The 19,784-nt window shown below is 40.8% G+C and overlaps 1 protein-coding gene across 1 annotated transcript in view; it reads left to right on the forward strand.

The window, feature by feature from the left end:
- Positions 1–19,784, forward strand: part of enah (ENAH actin regulator) — a 193,548-nt gene that overhangs the window by 160,809 nt on the left and 12,955 nt on the right. Inside the window, exons 6-10 of the mRNA XM_084325720.1 lie at positions 7,008–7,381; positions 9,754–9,872; positions 12,850–12,898; positions 13,327–13,384; positions 13,550–13,616. Coding sequence (XP_084181846.1) covers positions 7,008–7,381; positions 9,754–9,872; positions 12,850–12,898; positions 13,327–13,384; positions 13,550–13,616 — 667 coding nt within the window. The remainder of the gene's footprint in view (positions 1–7,007; positions 7,382–9,753; positions 9,873–12,849; positions 12,899–13,326; positions 13,385–13,549; positions 13,617–19,784) is intronic.

The following is a 19,784-nucleotide window of genomic DNA, read 5'->3' on the forward strand; positions in this document are numbered from 1 at the left end:
CTCTCTCTCTCTCTCGCTTCTCTCTCTCTCTCTCTCTCTCTCTCGCTTCTCTCTGTCTCTCTCTCTCTCTCTCTCTCTCGCTTTCTCTCTGTCTCTCTCTCTCTCTTTCTCTCTGTCTCTCTCTCTCTCTCTCTCTCTCTCTATCGCTTTCTCTCTCTCTCTCTCTCTCTGTCTCTCTGCCTCTCTCTCTCTCTGCCTCTCTCTCTCTCTCTCTCTCTCTCTCTCTCTCTCTCTCTCTCTCTCTCTCCTCTATAATATGTCTGGATCACTGTGTTCCTGTCTCCCCTCTACTACTCACCTCAACTCACTCACTAACAGAGGGGGGGGGGGGGGGGTGGGGGGGGGTGATGATGTCCTTGATTATTGATCAATGGTGAAGTTGCCCATAGGGTCACTCTGATGCCTTCTTCTGCCTCCTCCACTGAAAAAGGTGTGGGTTCCAGCCGACGTCAGCTGACTCTAGATCTGATCCCTGATTGGGTGACCTCACCTCGGAATTGTGTGTTCATAGCATTCTCGATGTGCACATGTGGCTGCTACGGTGGCGGCTGTAGACGCTACAGCATGGCTCCACGCTGCTTGTTGGAGCGACGAGGAAGGCTCCACAGCATGGGTCTTGATGAACGGGTTGACCCGAATTGTGTCACTGGGTCTTGTCCGGCACACTTTGTCTCTTCTTGCCCAGGTTGTTTTAACTCTTGTCTGTTTTTCCTCTGTATGCAAAACATACGCACTTGTTCCATGTTGTTCACACACGCTTAGCTCTGCAACGTTTGGCTGGTCTGACGGCTTTTCACTGAATTTGAATGTATCGTCTCGCCTACGTCGCATGAGACCCGGGCCTCTTATGTCTCCTCTCTTAAGTTTGTTGATTAGAATCTGCTATGGTGGATCATGTGACTTAAAGGTAGGATCTGTAATGTCCATCAAACGGCGACCTCTAAGCAAAGATCCCCACTTTGTATTGTTTTGCTCTGATGTGTGGGTTGCCGTTGTTGTGGAATATTTTTAATCAGCCATGACAGTGAACTGTTAGAAATTTAAATGAGTCAAATTGTATAAAATAGAACATAGTTTCCAGGCCATAGGAAGAATATGATCAGTTTACATCGGAGACAAATGTGTACACACAAAGCGTCTGACCAGAAAGTGACAAAGAGCTCTGGTCAGACTTACCATTAAGTACAAAGTTGACATGACGTCAAAATATGACAAATTAATAACGGATCTGACAAGAAAGGTAAACAAAAATGCCCTATTGAGAAAATGAAAACAAAAGATGGGTCTAGGGCTTTGTTATGTCTCACACAGGAACTGGGGTCTAAAAGAACCGTGGACGTGTCATATCTCCTGGCCCTTTTGGCTGTTGTTTTAAGAAACACTGCTGCCCTAGTGTCTGAGCTGTATACTAGTTAAACTAGATTAACTAGTCAATGCTGTACAGAGAATATGTATTTAACACAGAACTATGGACATGATAATATTTCCAAGACACGGTTGAGTGGAGATAGGGGGGAGGGTTTGCTACTGCTGGCCAGACCCAGGCTCTGCCAAGGAGAGGACATTCACAGCATATAAAGTCACTAAACTCCCAACCCACATGTCAGACCAAAACTAAAAAAAAATAAACAACGAGCAGTACCTAGAGGTCACTGTTTGACGGCATACAGATTCTACCTTTTAAAAAAAGAATTAATCTTTTAAGTTCTGTTTTTCTTGTCCAATTTTTTAAGTACATTTTTCTACAATTTTCCATTGTAATGATGTGTATGATTTCACCATCGGTACCTTTCATCCAATTATTCGCTGTGTGTTGTTGTCATCAGTGTGGTAACCAGTGGAACCTAAAACAGACTGTATCTGGCTACAGCGGTCTCGTCTCTGCGTGGATGAGACATGTTGTGAGTAGGGTTGGGCACCGAAAACCGGTTCTAATTAGGAACCGGTTCCTAACTTCCGGTTCTGGAACCGGAAGTAACATATCTCCATTTCGGATTCTTAAAAAAAAGAAAAAAAAATTACTTCGTTAATGAACCCTTTCACTGCCACACGGCAGCCGGTTAACCCTTTCACTGTGACAATACAGAAGGTTAGCCCTTTACTATCACACAACCGACGGCGATGATGCTAATGATGGAGCATCGCCGTCGGTTGTGTGATAGTAAAGGGTTAACCTTCTGTCGTGTGGCAGTGAAAGGGTTAATACCCTAGTTACAGTACAGCAACCAAATTAAACTGTATCAAGTCAACTGAAAATGTGAATAGTATGAAATTTTTTTTAAATTTTCAACAACAAAACAATTCTCCTGCGAAATAAGCTGTGACCTGCACCTCAAAGAATCGGAACCGAGAATTGTTCAGAACAGGAATCGATATGGAGAATCGGAATCGGAACCGGAATCGTTCAAATCCAAACGATGCCCAACCCTAGTTGTGAGACGTGTATAAGAAGGAACTGTTGAATGGCAGACTAGCCCAATTTCATTAGTCTCACTGGTAGTCCAATGCCTACTGTGCTCGAGTTACCACCAAGGTGATTCACTTGACCTATGATGAAGACAGACAGAATGATCTACGGTCTATATAGCCAAATGGGCATATTAAAGAGATAAGGGGGGCGTTGTTAGAAGATGGTCATTGTCTTTTAAATTTGAACCAAATGTTTAGAATTTCAGTCGAGACATTCAGTTAGACTTTTTTTGCTGAAACGCAAGTTGCAAGGACAAACCATTTCCTTTTCATCTCCCTCTCATTAGCACTCTTTCTGGATCTATGGCTATATTGCCACTGCTCCCAAGCTTCACCCTGCCCAATTTACCCTCTCTCTTCCAAATGTGCAGGCGTTTAAGCTAATGTGTTATTTTAATAACATGCCTACTGTAAATTTGGGTATGGAATAGAATAGAAATACTTTAATCATCCAGAGGGAAATTTGGCACTACAAATCACTCACAGTAAACATTAAGGTAGACAAAACAATTAGTCGCGAATAAGAATAAAAAAATAAGCCTAAGAATAAAATAAGCCTAAAATACGGTCTGGGATTTACATTTCCTATGTTATGTATATACATTCTAATATAAAATATACAGTAACAATATACAGAAATCTACAGTAAGTGTACAGTAAGTGTAATATTGAACAATGTTGTTTTAAAAGTAAAAGTCCAGGAAGATGGTAACTGCATGTCGCCCTGTGCTCAGTGATGCAGTGAGGCTCAGTGATGCAGTGAGGCACAGTGATGCAGTGAGGCACAGTGATGCGTTGTAAAGTCTGATGGCTGTCGGAATGAAGGACTTCCTGTGCCGTTCAGTGCTACATCTTTGGAGTCTTAGTCTAACCACTGGCAGTGTAGTATATGTTGTTGTTCATTATAATGTCTCTGGTACAGGCATGGCTATTTGACAAATGTATTCTACGCAGCGCGGGGGAGGGACAGCCTCAGTGATGGCAGGAACATGCAGTGTGTGATGATTGGGCAGTGACAATATAACAAACATGATGCAATAATTGAGCGTCATATAGTTTCCAAAACCAATGTCTCACTGTTGATGACACAATAGACATCTATATTTTGGCACTGTAAAAGTCGGAACAGTCTCTACTTTGATCCAGCAATTCAGTGACCCTTACTCCCCCCCCCTCTGGATTCCTCTCTGATTATCCAGAGGTGGTGCTCTAATGACCTTAGACCTCTAGTATAGTCCACCACAACACTTCCGGTATTCTGAAATCATGGCAGAGAGAGCGAGGGGAGAAAATGAATGAATGTGGATGAAAGCCTTGACATTACGTGGTTGTAGCTACGGCTGTGGGGGGGGGGGGGGGGGGGGCGGACTGGAGACATGATCCAATAGACTTGTATACGCCTGAGTCTCCTGAACACGGAGAGACCAATCCCAAGTCGATCGGAACTTTCTCGGCCGAGCTATACCGTAATTGCCGGACTATAAGCCACACCTTTTTTCCCATGTTTTGAACCCTGCGGCTTATACAACGATGCAGCTAATCTATGGATTTCTACAGCGAACGGCCACCAGGGCGCTCTCTAGACACCTGCGGCTTATAGTCAGGTGCGGCTTGTATTATGTACACATTTATTTTTCTTTCTATATCTAGCTGGTGCGGCTTATATTCAGGTGCGGCTTATAGTCCGGCAATTACGGTAGTAACTTTTTCAGCACCTACTCTACATGTGCAAATTGCCCACAGAGTTTCGGGATTGTCCAGGAATTCTAGGTTTATCAATCTGCGCATGCAGAGTTTGGGGAGTAGGTGTGGAAAAAGTGACTATAGCTCGGTCGAGAAAGTGCCGATCGACTTGGGATTGGTCGCTCTGTGTTCAGGAGACTCAGGCGTATACAAGTCTATTGGATCATGTCTCCAGTCCCCCCCCCCCCCCCCCCCCACAGCCGTAGCTACAACCACGTAATGTCAAGGCTTTCATCCACATTCATTCATTTTCTCCCCCCGCTCTCTCTCCCATCAGCTCAATGTAACGCGGAAGTGCAGTGGTCTATCCTCACATTGATGGGGTCAGAGGTCATGGCTGCTCCCTCATTGACTAGAGCTCAATACCTTCACAGTCCATCAGAGATTATTGACGTTAGCCTCTGGTGAGAGAGAATTGAAACCCAGTTAATTAGCATGAGACCGTGAATAGCTTTATTATAGATGTTGTATATGGGTACATAGTATAATGTTGTAACAGAATGTCTGGAAATTAGTTGCAACAATATTGCGACAATGCAGATGATTAATTCCACACAATGCTGCTATTCTGTCCGCATGCAGTTGATAATAACCATAATAATAACCAATCATAATTAGCATACAATATAAGGTTTTCACTGAAAAACACCACAGTGATATTATTTTATAATCTATATTATTTTTGAAGAATGGAGGGGGGGGGAAGTTGGCTTCCCTGAAATTCATGAATTGAACATTTGAAAATACAGGTGATGCAATCCTCAAATTATTACTACTTTGTACAGAGATTGTAGTCATTTATTAGTGATTGGAAAATGAGTCGCGATTTGGACCACGGTGTAGGGCTGACCTCGACTAGTCAACTAATCGATCTAAAGGAGCCGTAGTCGACTGCCAACCTCAAAAAAAAAAACCTATGCATAAAAAAAAAAAAAATTATTATTATAATATATATTTATTTTTTATCATTCTTTCCAAAAGCAAAGAGGCCTAGAAGCGTGGCTAACGCTAATGGTGCACATACCAGAGGCTAACCGCCTAAGAAAACGGGCACAGAGGCACTGAAAGAGGATTTCACACACTAGACATATCAAGATGTATCCATCAGTGGACCAATTGCATGCTTTCGCAGAGGACAGGAAGCCTCCAGTCGACTTCTTCAGACATTAAGCACCCCCCACAGCCCAAATGGAATGATCCCCCCCCAAAAAAGAAAAAGATATAATAAAAAAAATATTTATTTTCTTTTTGCATTCGGGGGGTAGTCGACTACCAGTCGACTATCGGCAAATTTCGGCCAATCAAAGTCGACTATACAAATCCTTAGTCGGGGACAGCCCTACTGCGGTGTAGACACTGGTAGACACTGGTAGCATTGACCTAACCCACAGCTGCCCACGTTCCTCTGTTGATTGTCCTTTTACCACAGTGTGTGTTTTTGTACGTGTGCGTGTTTATAAAAAAGAAAAAAAGTCTTAATGTGTCGTGTGCTGCTTTTTGCGTATGTGGTATTGAGATGTTTATTAATAACTGTGTGGATACATTGGGTCATACCGTTCGCATGCTGAATGAGACCACCTTCATGTTGACACATAGCATGCTCTCATTTCATGTTTACACCCAGTATGATGTATTTGGAGGGGTGGGGGTTGTGAGTGACGGGTCAATCGATTAGAATGGCCAGTTTGCAGATTTTTTGTTTCCTGTGTCTTGAGAGCTTGGTGACATCACCAACCCCCACTTGAGAGAGCAGACCTCTAGTGAACTACTGAGGCTATTTCTTCGACTGTCCCTGAGTTGGGCCTACTACTACAGTTGTAAAATAGTAGAGGAAATAGGGAGGTGTAGTCTGACATCACTTAATTTTCCCGCGCGGTCCACCCGTATAGGGATTTATCATTTGGAAAATGTATTATCGGCTATTGTAATAATTCTGCCTCATGAACATTGGCAAGCTTTCCATTTTTGCACAAAATGAGTTCCCTTCTATCACTAACATTATTGTTTGATCATTTTTGGTTATACGGTTGTTTAATTTGTCGTACACACAGAAAGGTACACCGTGCCAATGTTCATGCTTTATTTGTTTTAAACGAGACGATTTAGAAATGGGTCCATTGGAAATACATGGCGATTTCAAGAGGGGTGGACCACGCGGGAAACAGCAATGACGTAACCACTACACCTCCCTGTAATAGTGTCTGCAGTTAAGACCTGACGTCATCATTTGGCAGGGGGTCGAGCTCTCCAGACACATAACATGTTGGTTACAAGTTTTATGCTCAATTATCACAATGTTATTCTCACAACAGAGCGATAGGATTCATGTTTAAAAAAAAAAAAAAAGGAAAATGGGTCAAGGTCATACCCAGGTAACAATTTGAGACAATGTATTACCATGTTGTTCTTGTTCCTCATTCCCCTGCTATCCACATTGATCTTGTGGGCTCATCTCTGCTAACATCAATAATATTGTCCATTTCCGGTGCTCAAATACTGTGTATCATCTTCCAGTTAATAGATGGGTTTCACCGGTGGATTAAGTCTAGTTCTAGAGACTAACAATTAGATTAACAAAGAGAATGCTACTAATGTTAAAAAGTAAATCTTAATTCATGGTTCTTAAAAACTGGTCCAATAATGTTCTGTGTTGCGTTCTGAGTTAAACCCGGTCGAACCCGACCGATCTCTCAGACGGTGTCTTTCAGCTACTGATTCTGAATGTTCTGACATTATCATTCTTTCCCCTTTTCTCGCTCCCACATCCTCCCCCTCCACTCCCCCTCCCCCAACAGACACGGTGCAGGCGCCAGGCCTAACCGCGCCGACCCCTCCCCCGCCTCCCCCCCCCCTCCCTCCCGGCTCCACCGTGACCCCCAACAACGCTACCACCACGGCCACCGCCATGGCGACGGGCCACCCTCCTCCCCCGCCCCCTCCCCCTCTGCCCCCGGCGCTGACCCCCTCCTCCCCCTCGCCTTCCTTTGCGGGTGTCCCGCCCGCCCCGCCTCCTCCTCCCCCCGTCGGGCACAACCCCCCTCCCGGAGCCCCTCCCCCTCCCCCGCCCCCTCCCCTCCCGGCCGGTGGCTTCTTCTCTCCTGCGGAGGAACGGCCCCTCTCTGGGCTGGCCGCCGCCCTCGCTGGAGCCAAGCTGCGCAAAGTGCCAAGGGTGAGGAACACACACACACACACACACACACACACACACACACACACATGCAACAGTCAGGGTCCTTGAAGTGCTTGATTATTTTTTAAAGTCAAGGCCTGGAATTCCTTGGAAACAGCCAATTTCTTAACAAGGTGCTTAAAAAGTCCTTGAAATTCAAATCAACCATTCGCATTGAAAGTTGTGTTCATCCATGATCAAATTGTTCTGAATCAAGAAATAATTTTTTTTATTTATTTAAAGTGTAAATAATTGTCGGAAATTGGTTTTAAGCCATAAATATTGGATCAGATTTGTTTCTTGTTTAAATTGTATCCATTTAAAATGAAAAATAGTGCTTAAAAAAGTACTTGAAAGTCCTTGAATTTCTTTTTCACTCACTCACTCACTCACTCACTCACACACACACACACACACACACACACACACACACTATATGTTTATGCGTTTTCACAGATTACCATCATTGTCTTATCATTGAGATCTGTTCACGCATGACCTGTCATCGATTTTTCGACCAATAAGGCACACTCCCATGAACCCTGCTCATTGCAGCTGCCATTTAGTTATTATTAGCACATGATTACATCACTAACTCCTGTTTGATGACCGGCATCAGTTGTTTGCCTACCAAGATGGCGGCTCTATAACCCACAACATGGAATGCTTCGCTTTCACCCAGGGTGCAAACGAGAGCTGCACTGAAATGACCTTTTTGTAAATGTATTTCAGTTGTGGTGATTGTAAAAAAGAAAAAAAAAAAAATTATTTGACGTTTAAAAAAAATATTCAAATAACAATATGACAAAGTACATAGACATGTCAATTTTAAGTGCAGTACAAACGTAGCCATAGACAACAATGTATCGGACAACATTTTCATACATTTAAAAATCTGGTTTTTAAACATTGTCGAAGTGATGTCAAGTGATGAACATCAATCTTTTTATAATTTACGAGACAGCCATTGCAATAGCTGAAACTAGCAAAACCCCCATTCATTTTTATATTTACTTTACTCTGGGACTAGAAGGGACATGAAATAGCCGTAGATGGAAGCGGTGACAACAATATAATACACAGCAGGAGAACATGACTATCTCACAATATAAAACACAGCAGGAGAACATGACTATCTCACAATATAATACACAGCAGGAGAACATGACTATCTCACAATATAAAACAGCAGGAGAACATGACTATCTCACAATATAAAACACAGCAGGAGAACATGACTATCTCACAATATAATACACAGCAGGAGAACATGACTATCTCACAATATAATACACAGCAGGAGAACATGACTATCTCACAATATAAAACAGCAGGAGAACATGACTATCTCACAATATAAAACAGCAGGAGAACATGACTATCTCACAATATAATACACAGCAGGAGAACATGACTATCTCACAATATAAAACAGCAGGAGAACATGACTATCTCACAATATAAAACACAGCAGGAGAACATGACTATCTCACAATATAAAACAGCAGGAGAACATGACTATCTCACAATATAATACACAGCAGGAGAACATGATTATCTCCAATGAGTCAAGATAGTTAGTATTTAGTTAGTATAGCTAGTATAGTATAGTTATATATAGTATAACTGTATATTGTATAGTATATTGTATAGTAGTGTAGTGTATATATAGGACTCATTACTTTTCATCCGGTAAGCTTAGCATTGTATTATATTTTATCTTAGTACTTTTTATCATGTCTATTTTATTATCTATTCTATTTTATTCTATTATTTGTATTTTTTTGCACAATCAAGGCGGGCATGGCGGGCACTACATGTTTCACTACATTATTTGCGAAAATTCAAATTGTAAATCCGGATTTGTTTTGGCAGTCTGAGAGTTGTATGTTGAGTTGTTTTTTTGTGGAGGACATCTTCAGTTTTGCAGGATTTTTGGAGAAAGCATGGTGGCACTTGAGACAAAACACACTATATCCTATATAATTGTATTTGAATTCCTCTTGTTTCTTTGTTTATTTACATTGCGTACAGCTTGTGTTATATTACGTTTTATTGTATTTTCTTGTATTTTCTTATTCTTGTGGCCATCTTGGTCTATATGTCATTTGTCAAGTAATTGGTAAAGTATATTATTATATACTTATTGTTATGTGTCTTCTAAGCCCATATGGGCTGGGCATACACCTGTATGTAAGACACTAAAATAAAATAAAACATCAAATCAAATCAAACATGTCTCGTGTATGTATGTGACGAATAAATCTCTTGAATCTTGAATCAATGTGACTGTGCATCATGTGACTGTGCATCATGTGACTGTGCATCATGTGACTGTGCATCATGTGACTGTGCATCATGTGTTCCTGCAGAGTGACGACCCTGCGGCGGCTCTGGCAGCAGCCATGGCGGGGGCGGCAGGAGGGGCCCCAGGGGCCAAATCTCCTGGTGGAGGCCTGATGGAGGAGATGAGCGCCCTGCTGGCCAGGAGGTAGAATTGCAACACATCTCATTAGATTATTTCTATGTCATATATTTTAATTAGTGCTGTCAATAGATTAAAACAAATTAACTAATTAATCTCACAATTTTCTGTAATTAATCTAGATTCATCTAGATTAAAAATAGCATTTTTCGACTTAAGACCGAAGCTTGTAACAGATATTTACTTGAGTAAAATCATGGAATTAATGTAAAATCAACACAAAGAAAGTATATTTAGATTCAAATACTATTTTAATAGTATTTTAATAGTAATATAAATCATATTAACAACAAAAATGTGTTCCATCTTCATGTCAGATGATTTTCAAAAATGTGCATGAGACGATGCAAAAAAAGAACAAGCAAATATACTGCTGAAAGTTCAGAACGTTGAAGATTTTTCACTCCATAGATTCATCTAGATTAATTTATTTGAATGCTTTAATTAATTTTTAATTAATCTCCAAAGTTAAAGCATTCATTTTGACAGCCCTAAATACACCTTGAGATATAGGTGGACAGACCTGTCCTGGAAGAAGGCCAGGCGATGGCGTAGCAAAGGGACATATGGGACATAGACAGGGTGGGGGCAGGGCAGTGAGATGAGTATAATACGTTTCATGTAAAACTGCCATTGCTGGATTTCAAAAGCAGGATACTACGCTGGAGACTATGAGATAAAGCAAATATCTGTTGAGGACAAAAAGATGGATGACATACAGGCCGATATTTTACATTTTGAGATAATGTGCATCATGAGGCTGATGTCTGTAGATACATTGATTGATTGATTGATTGATTGATTGATTGATTGATTGAAAACTTTATTAACATATTGCAGAATGGGTACAATACAGTACAGCTCAATACAAACAACTGCTAAGAGGATGCAGACCAGAAAAATACTTTCGTCTTGTTTACATAAGGGTCCTCCATTTTCAATTCATCGAGACATTTGGAGACGTACAAATATACGGTACTATGTAAGAAAGAGATAACATCATAAAAAAAATACTTTTCTCTCTCCCTCTGTGTGTGTTTGTCTGTGCTTCAATACACCAAGCTAACTTGGCACAGTGTTTAATGAGAGGTAGTGGATTCAATACACCAAGCTAACTTGGCACAGTGTTTAATGAGAGATAGTGTTTAATGAGAGATCGTAGTGGATTCTGTCTTGACACAGTGTTTAATGAGAGATCGTAGTGGATTCTGTCTTGACACAGTGTTTAATGAGAGATAGTAGTGGATTCTGTCTTGGCACAGTGTTTAATGAGAGATCGTAGTGGATTCTGTCTTGGCACAGTGTTTAATGGGAGATCGTAGTGGATTCTGTCTTGGCACAGTGTTTAATGAGAGATAGTAGTGGATTCTGTCTTGGCACAGTGTTTAATGAGAGATCGTAGTGGATTCTGTCTTGGCACAGTGTTTAATGAGAGATCGTAGTGGATTCTGTCTTGACACAGTGTTTAATGAGAGATAGTAGTGGATTCTGTCTTGGCACAGTGTTTAATGAGAGATCGTAGTGGATTCTGTCTTGGCACAGTGTTTAATGAGAGATCGTAGTGGATTCTGTCTTGGCACAGTGTTTAATGAGAGATCGTAGTGGATTCTGTCTTGACACAGTGTTTAATGAGAGATCGTAGTGGATTCATTCAATACACCAAGCTAACATTAGTGGTAAATACATGTTAATTAGTTCAGCAGTTTTGCGTCTGTTAGTATTATTAAATTATTGTATTTGATCAGATCCAAAATATATATATAGCCATTACCAAAAAGCATCGATTTAGCGTGATACCCTGAAAGCTTTGTCACAGATTTTATAGGTGAAGTGAAGAACCCTTCAGTTGAATAATATAAATAATAATAATAATAATAATAATAATAATAATAATAATAATAATAATAATAATAATAATAATAATAATAATAATAATAATAATAATAATAATAATAATAATAATAATAATAATAATAATAATATGTCCTTCTATTCCTTGAAAGAGCACCTGATTGAATGTACTGTTGATTGATTGATTGAATGAATTTATTTATGAATCCAAAGACGCAACAAATCCAAGGGATGACATGCAAAAGTGACAACACTTATTTGCAGCCTGGTCCCCGATGCTCTGACCAAAGGACACATAAAAATAACATATAAAACAACACATAACGCAAAAGTCCAATACAAGAAATCCATATTCTACATATCTAAATACAAGACAATAACATCCTGACCAAATACCATAAAATAGCGCCTTTCTATACCATCATTAAAACAATAATCCAAGTACTGTATGACCTGACAGCTATCTGACCACTTTACCCCAAAGATATGAGTGAACCTGACCTTTAAACATTCCTATAGATCCCGACAGTTTAATACTAAGTGGAAGGCTGTTCCACATTGAGATCCCTGTGTAGTCAAATTTGCTCTGAGCCATAGACTTAACCCGTGGCACCTTACAGGAGCGAACACTGGCCCTCCCCTGGTATTGTGTCCATTGCGTATGGACTTCACCATATTGATCTGAGACTTCAGATAGCTTGGGGCTGTAGTACCATTGACTATATGTTGAACCTGTGTTTCATTTGTTCAACCCTGAGGTGCACTGGTAGCAGTCCCACCTTTTTGAATTTGGCACTTCCTATATGCGTTCTGGGAGGCACACCTAGTAAGTAACAATTCGAATAGTGTTTATTTTTAAATTTAGTCGACAGACCACTGTACCATGCTGCGCTCGCATAGTCAAAATGACACTGAAGCAAGGATGACACTAACAGCTTTTTAACAGCAAGTTAAAAAAGCCTGGTATTCCGATACAGGAACTTGAGTTTGCCATGCACACTTAGATAGAATGTTGGCAGCACTAGATTCACACGAGAGAGACTGCTCTAGTGTAAGTCCTAGGTACTTGACTGTGTCTACTGATCTGGCTGTGTTGTTGTCTACTGACCTGTTTCTGTTGTTTGACCTGCAGGAGAAGAATTGCGGACAAGGGTTCGTCACCGGAGCCTGACCAGAGATCAGTGAGTATCTGGCCGGCGTGTGTTACCTGTTATCTAGCCTGTTTATTGACTTGGTGTTAAGCCTTTATTCAACCAGGCAACACACACTAAGTAAGTATTGGTGTGAGAGAATAGTTGCTGGGGGAGTGAATGTACAAAATATAAAGTCTTTATTGTAATGGCTGTATAAAAAGGTTTATCCTCTCTTGTAATATGTCCACTTTTATAGCTTAATTACGTGTTTGGCGCGATCAACAATCAATCAAGACTTCAAGAAGTATTTAAAATCTCGTATGTAGTCTTGCCCAGGTCTCGTATGTAAATCATAACCAGGATACAGCCAGGCTTCTCATTATCTCCTGAAGAATGTCTGATACAGTCTTGTGTCAGCTGTCTGAATGGGAATGACCTCTGACCTTTGAACTCTTGTGTGTCTCTTTTTCCAATAGGAGGATGGCGAGGGAAACGGAAACACAACTCCTAAAGTGTCGGCCTGTAGCACACCAGGTGAGAGAGAGAGAGAGAGAGAGAGAGAGAGAGACTCTCAACTGGAAACTGATGGTTATGTGATTTTGAAGACAATATAATTGGGCAACAGTTGATCTGTGTTAATTATTACTATTATTATATTTGAATTTATTATTATAATTATTAATATTTCTGCTTCTCCAGACATGCCCAGAAAGCCCTGGGAGAGAACCAACACGATGAACGGTAGCAAGTCCCCAGTCATTGGAAGGTACAGTAACTACAGTAACTCTGCTTCGCTTCTGAGTAGCAGTTATTTCAAAAGCTCAAGTTCTAGAGTGACAAGTAGTCATTGTTACATAGGGAGGTGTAGTCTGACGTCACTTTAGTTTCCCACGCGGTCCACCCGTATAGGGATTTATCATTGGGGAAATATATTATCGGCTATTTATTCTGCCTCATGAACATTGGCAAGCGTTCCATTTTTGCACAAAATGAGTTCCCTTCTATCACTAACATTATTGTTTAAGCATTTTTGGTTGCAATAAAGTTAGTTATAATGTTTTTAATTTGTCGTTAAAAAATAACTATACACTAACCAGTAGAACGCCTGTCGTTCAGTGCTGTCGCCTAATACAGAAAGGAGTCTACGCTGTGGTGACGTCAGTCAGCAGCGCCAAAGTGAAGTGTACTGTAGTTCCTCAGTGAACGAAAACATAAACGTTGTTACTTTGCAACTTTTACGATTAATTAATAAAAAAAAAATCATGTTGAGCTATAGATTGTGGAGGAATACACACAGAAAGGTACACCGTGCCAATGTTCATGCTTTATTTGTTTTAAAACGAGACGATTTAGAAATGGGTCCATTGGAAATACATGGCGATTTCAAGGAGGGTGGACCGCGCGGGGAACACCAATGACGTAACCACTACACCTCACTATTACCATCATTGGAATTTTCAGTTATCAAAATACGAGATTGTACACCTCAAAGGTTAAAGAGTATTTCACACAAAAGCCAGAGCTAAGTGTTTTATGTCCATTGCCTATCATTAAACAGAGATGCTAGCTAGCAACATTTTTCTATTGAAAGGCCACACGGCTCTGTGCACTGACTGTATTGGCTAGCTTTAGCATGGCACACTGCTGGGACCGTTCACCATTAGCTAACATAACTAAAGCTTAGAGTATATCGCTGCTGTTGGCTGTCTGCTTGCAGTCAGTGTTCCGCTAACTTCCATACCTGTCGATCAAAAAAGGCCAGGATTCCAAAAGTAGGTTCTTGTTATGATAGGGCTTTAAATGGCAGGGGCTTTACATTTGTGTACAGAAGAGATTTGGTGTGGGAGAAGTTTGAATAGGGATAGCAACCTTCCTGTTACAGGAGAATTCTGAAAGGCATCGCCACTGTTTTGAATTGAATCTTGAAGGGGGGGGGGGGGGGGGGTAAATAATTTGCATAGCATAGGTATTTGAAAAATGTATTGATTGATTCATGGTGTAGGCCTACACACTTTGTAACAAGAGGAATCAAGTGCACCTTTAATAGCTCAAATATGTTAAACCATGATCAGGTCGGGGGATATAAGGGAGATAACTTGTATTTTTTGCTGTAGTGGAGTTTAATAATGTTTTTAATCAACTAGTGCTAGTTGAGGTATACTGTTAACACCGCCACTGATACATGCTAATGATTAGTCTGGTCTGGTGGTTCTCTATTCTGCCCAGAAAGAGAGATGGCTTTAGTGTACATCTCTGCCAATACCCTCGACCACCATATACTACCTTTTGTAAAGCGCCAGTGTCTCTGTCTGCTGCTCACACAGACGAGAATCTCCGTGGAGAAATCCCATGGGAGCAGATTCCTCCAGCAGGTAGAGAGAAGGGCCTGGTTCAGTTTGACCCCATGTTTCAAATGGGATCTCAAGAAATCATTTTCATAGTTTGCTGTGCTTTAGAAAAAGAAAACACTTTTCTCAGTTTGCTGTGTGCTGGACGTGCTGTTGCGGGGCTGCGGGGTGCCTTGGGGTTTGTGAGTGAATATGAAACATTTGTGGAATGATCCTGTTGTGTGCGTGTGTGTGTGTGTGTGTGTGTGTGTATGTGTATATGCGGTTTGGCAACAAAGTAATCCCCAAACTGCAAAAAGACAATTTGGTTCATTGTAGAATGCATGTCAACAGGGTTCACACAAGGTCCTTGACGTGCTTGATAAAAATTTAAATTAAAAGTCTAGGCCTGGAATTCCTTGAAAACAGCCAATTTTTTACAAGGTGCTTAAAAAGTCGTTGAAATTCAAATCAACCATTCCCATCAAGAAATAGTTTTTTTTTTTCTGTTTTAATACAAATCTGACGAGTCGCTGTCTCGCGCACTCCAACTGCTTTTCCTCATTTCTTCTTTACATGTGATGCGCTAGCTTGCTCTAGCTGGCAAGCAGGCCAAGAAGATGCTTAAAAAAACAGCATTTAAAAGTGAATTGTATCCTTGAAAATGAAAAATAGTGCCTGGAAAAGTACTTAAAAGTACTTGAATTTCATTTTGCAATGTCTGTAGGAACCCTGTGTCAAACACACAAACACGGTAAACCATTTGCATTTTTATTATCAACTTATGGGTATTGTAAACTTTATGATGCAATATTATTTTTCAAGCGTCACCATTGCCTGACTGGCATTTTGTCCCTCGCTCCCAAACGTTTTCATTTGAGATCTTCAAAAGAGGGAAATCCTTCTTTTGTGCGTCACATACTGGAGGCCCGCCCTGCAACACAAACGGACAGGAGGCCCCGCCCACTGTAGTGTAGACTGAGGCCCCGCCCACTGTAGTGTAGACATTGTTTAGGAGGCCCCGCCCACTGTAGTGTAGACTGAGGCCCCGCCCACTGTAGTGTAGACATTGTTTAGGAGGCCCCGCCCACTGTAGTGTAGACTCTGTTTAGGAGGCCCCGCCCACTGTAGTGTAGACTGAGGCCCCGCCCACTGTAGTGTAGACTCTGTTTCATCACTCTGGTGCCAACACAGCCCCAGCAGGACCATACTGATAAGACCTGCAGAGAGAGAGAGAGAGAGAGCGAGAGAGAGATGTTCATGTGCATGCAAATGTATGTGAGAGATGGGGAGAGGATGTGTGAACAGATGGTCCTCTTTGATTTCCGCTTATTAAAAGTGGGGTTTGTCACTACTCACTCCATTATTATTATTATTATTATTATTATTAGGCACATGTTGTCAGACAATGACAGGTCATATAATCAAATGGCAGGTGATTTTAAGGAGCGTTTAAATGACGATGAGCCATATTGGTCGAAAATACATGAAACATCACAAAAACAGTATATAGTACATCTGAATACTATTATACATTCAAACCCACTTTTTTTTTCAAATGTACATATGTGAAAGGAAAGATAATGTTTCAGGTATCTATCATTTCAGGTATCCAAATGAGAAAAGTCATTAAAAATCATAATTCAACCTTTTTTTGTAATATTATTTTATACACAAATTACCCCCCCCCCCCCCCCCCCCCCCCGCACAAAAAAAGGATAATTTCCACCAGCCAAACTGCAAACATGATTTCCTGTTCTCGCCCTACCCTCCCTATTCGCCCTTCCTCTCTCGCGAACGGTTGGCCCCAATTCATTTTCCCGCCCATTTACAGATAAGGAATTTCCTCACTGAGATTTTCCTCCAGCTCTCATCTTGATTGCTTTCTTCCTCTCCGTTCACCTCATCTCTCCGAACACACAAAGAGGAAGAGGAGCCTCCCAGGATGCCACTCTGCAAAAATGTCCACATTAATAAGTGAATTATATTATATTATATATTATATTATATATATTTTCAACACTTTTATACAACGTCCTTGAATCTGTGGAAGATGTTAAAGCTTTTTCCAAGGAAACTATATTAATCTCATTTTAATTCTTTATTTTACAGGACCTCTTTCTTCCCTTGTATTGAATACACAGATTTTGGTCGGTGAGGCGCACACCAATTTATTTGTATTAAGGATTTCCTTCCCTGCCTGGCTACCCCCCACCCAAGAGTAAAAAAACCTTTACAAACTGCAGCACTTTACGTGGGCAGTGGTCCTGACTCCAAAAAGCACACTTGTGTGACAACAAGGAATAATTCTGAACAGCTGAAGACTTACTCCTTGCTGTTTGGCCAGGGTTCGGTTTGAACTTCAAACTCTGGCCAAACGGCAAGGAGTACCTTTGTAATTCCCCCCACCGCCTAAATAACATTTCAGACTGACAAATCCATGCAAAGACTAGACAAAATCCATTTTCCATGAAATGCCCCCTTTATTCAGCTTTGAAAATGGCTGATTTTGCAACTGTAAACAAATGTATAGAAAAATATTTTAATAGAGTGCGATAAATTCAACTTCATCCAAGAGCTTTCTTGAAAACGATTGTCAATATCTTGACAACATCCATAAAGATAATTCCTGAAAGAAGAAAAATCAGCTTTATTTTTTTAACCATTCAGGATTCTTGTGTGTTTGGAGTGAGGTGAACTCTATAAACAGATGAATGCAGAATCTGTAGGCAAGAGACGAGATTTTAATATTGGAAGCATTCTGGTTTTTAGTAGTATTGACCAAACAATATGAAGTCTTATCCCGGATATTGGGAATCAGAAGCAAGCAGCCAGCAACTACACCGGAAGTGTCAAAATATTGGCCATTGCCCCCAGAGGCTAAATTGTTCAAATAAATTGGGAGATTGGGAGGGAGGAGGCAGATCAGGAGTGAGGAGGCAGACTAGGACTGAGGAAGCAGATTGGGAGCGAGGAGGTTTGATTGATTGATTGAAAACTTTATTAACAGATTGCGGAATGGGTACAATACAGTACAGCTCAATATAAACAACCGCTAAGAGGATGAAGACCAGAAAAAGACTTTTGTCTTATTTACATAAGGGTCCTCCAATTTCAATTCATCAAGATTGGGAGTGAGGCGGTAAGAGGAGGAGGAGAGATGTGAGGAATCAATTTGAGATGTGATCCTGCTTTTTAATTGGGGCGATTACCTTGTTGGCAACCGTTCCCACTGTCAGCTGATCCATTGGCTGGAAAGTGTACGTATGCACATGTACGTTTGAGTGTGCGTGTATAATATGTTGCGTGTGTGTGTGACTCTGGCCGGACATGGTTTGCATGCCCTTAACAAGAATGACCCGTTTCTCAACTGCCATGTTATCTGCAGCATTCATACAGTGTGTGTGTGAACACGGTCTTCATTTCTGTGACTGGATCAGTGAGTGAATTCAACAGGTTTGCTCCAACGGATGCCAAAATCAACTAACTAAATTTGGTTCAGAAGAGCTGTAGGTATCATGGTCTAAGATCAACAGTATCATCAAGGAAAATAGCAACAGAAAAACACTAAATAAGGAACGTGTTTTGTAGTCTGAGACCTCAGCTGCTCTCCACCTACAGTACATGTACCACGTAATGAAATTACATGGTGTGTGTATTAAAGGGCCACCTTGCTGATTTTGAAACTTAAAGGGCCAGTTCACCCCAAAAGAAAAAAAAGGTGCTATCTAGTATCTAACCATCCAGACTATTTTGGTGTGATTTGCCTAGTTTTGAAGATGTCTGCCGTCTAGGTCTGTCCCCGACTATGGATTAAGGACTATTCGACTAGTTAAGGTCAGCCCTACTGCCGTCACTCCGATACAATGGAACTGAATGGCGCACAAAGCAAACATTTTTTATTTTATTTTTTTTATCTCAAGATAGTCCACAGACCTTTTTGTGAGCAGTTTCATGTAGGAACCATTTTCTACGAAGTACACCCCCCATTCATAATTAAAGAGACATTACTTTTGTGTATTTTGTAAAAATGTATTCTTTTGATCATCACAAACGCTATGAGTGCCATTCAGCTCCATTGTATTGGAGTGACTGCAGACATCTCTACGCAGATATTTCCAAAACTAGGTGAATCACTCGCCATCTGGATGGATAGATGGCACTCTGGGTAAGGGGTAGAATACGTTTTCTTTCAAACATTTGGGTGAATTTGACCCTTTAATGCTATCATTCTGTTGTGTGGAAGACATGTGATAATTGAAACTCCCCCACATGTTCTCTCTCTCTATCTCCCTCTCTCTCCCTGGAGTTTATGTGTGTATTCAAATGGTTAGAGTAGCTTAAGAACCAGGTGAGACTGGAAGGCATGGTTTGGTTTTATAGCTAAACAAACGTGAACAAAATGTACTATTAGGTCTTATTAAATGAATAGGAGTCACATCTGTTACTGTTAAATGAATAGGAGTCACAGCTGTTACTGATAAATTAATAGGAGTCACAGCTGTTACTGTTAAATTAATAGAGTCACAGCTGTTACTGTTAAATTAATAGGAGTCACAGCTGTTACTGTTAAATTAATAGGAGTCACAGCTGTTACTGTTAAATGA

Source organism: Notolepis coatsorum (assembly GCF_963971535.1).
Source record: "Notolepis coatsorum genome assembly, chromosome: 12".
Lineage (NCBI taxonomy): Eukaryota > Metazoa > Chordata > Actinopteri > Aulopiformes > Paralepididae > Notolepis > Notolepis coatsorum.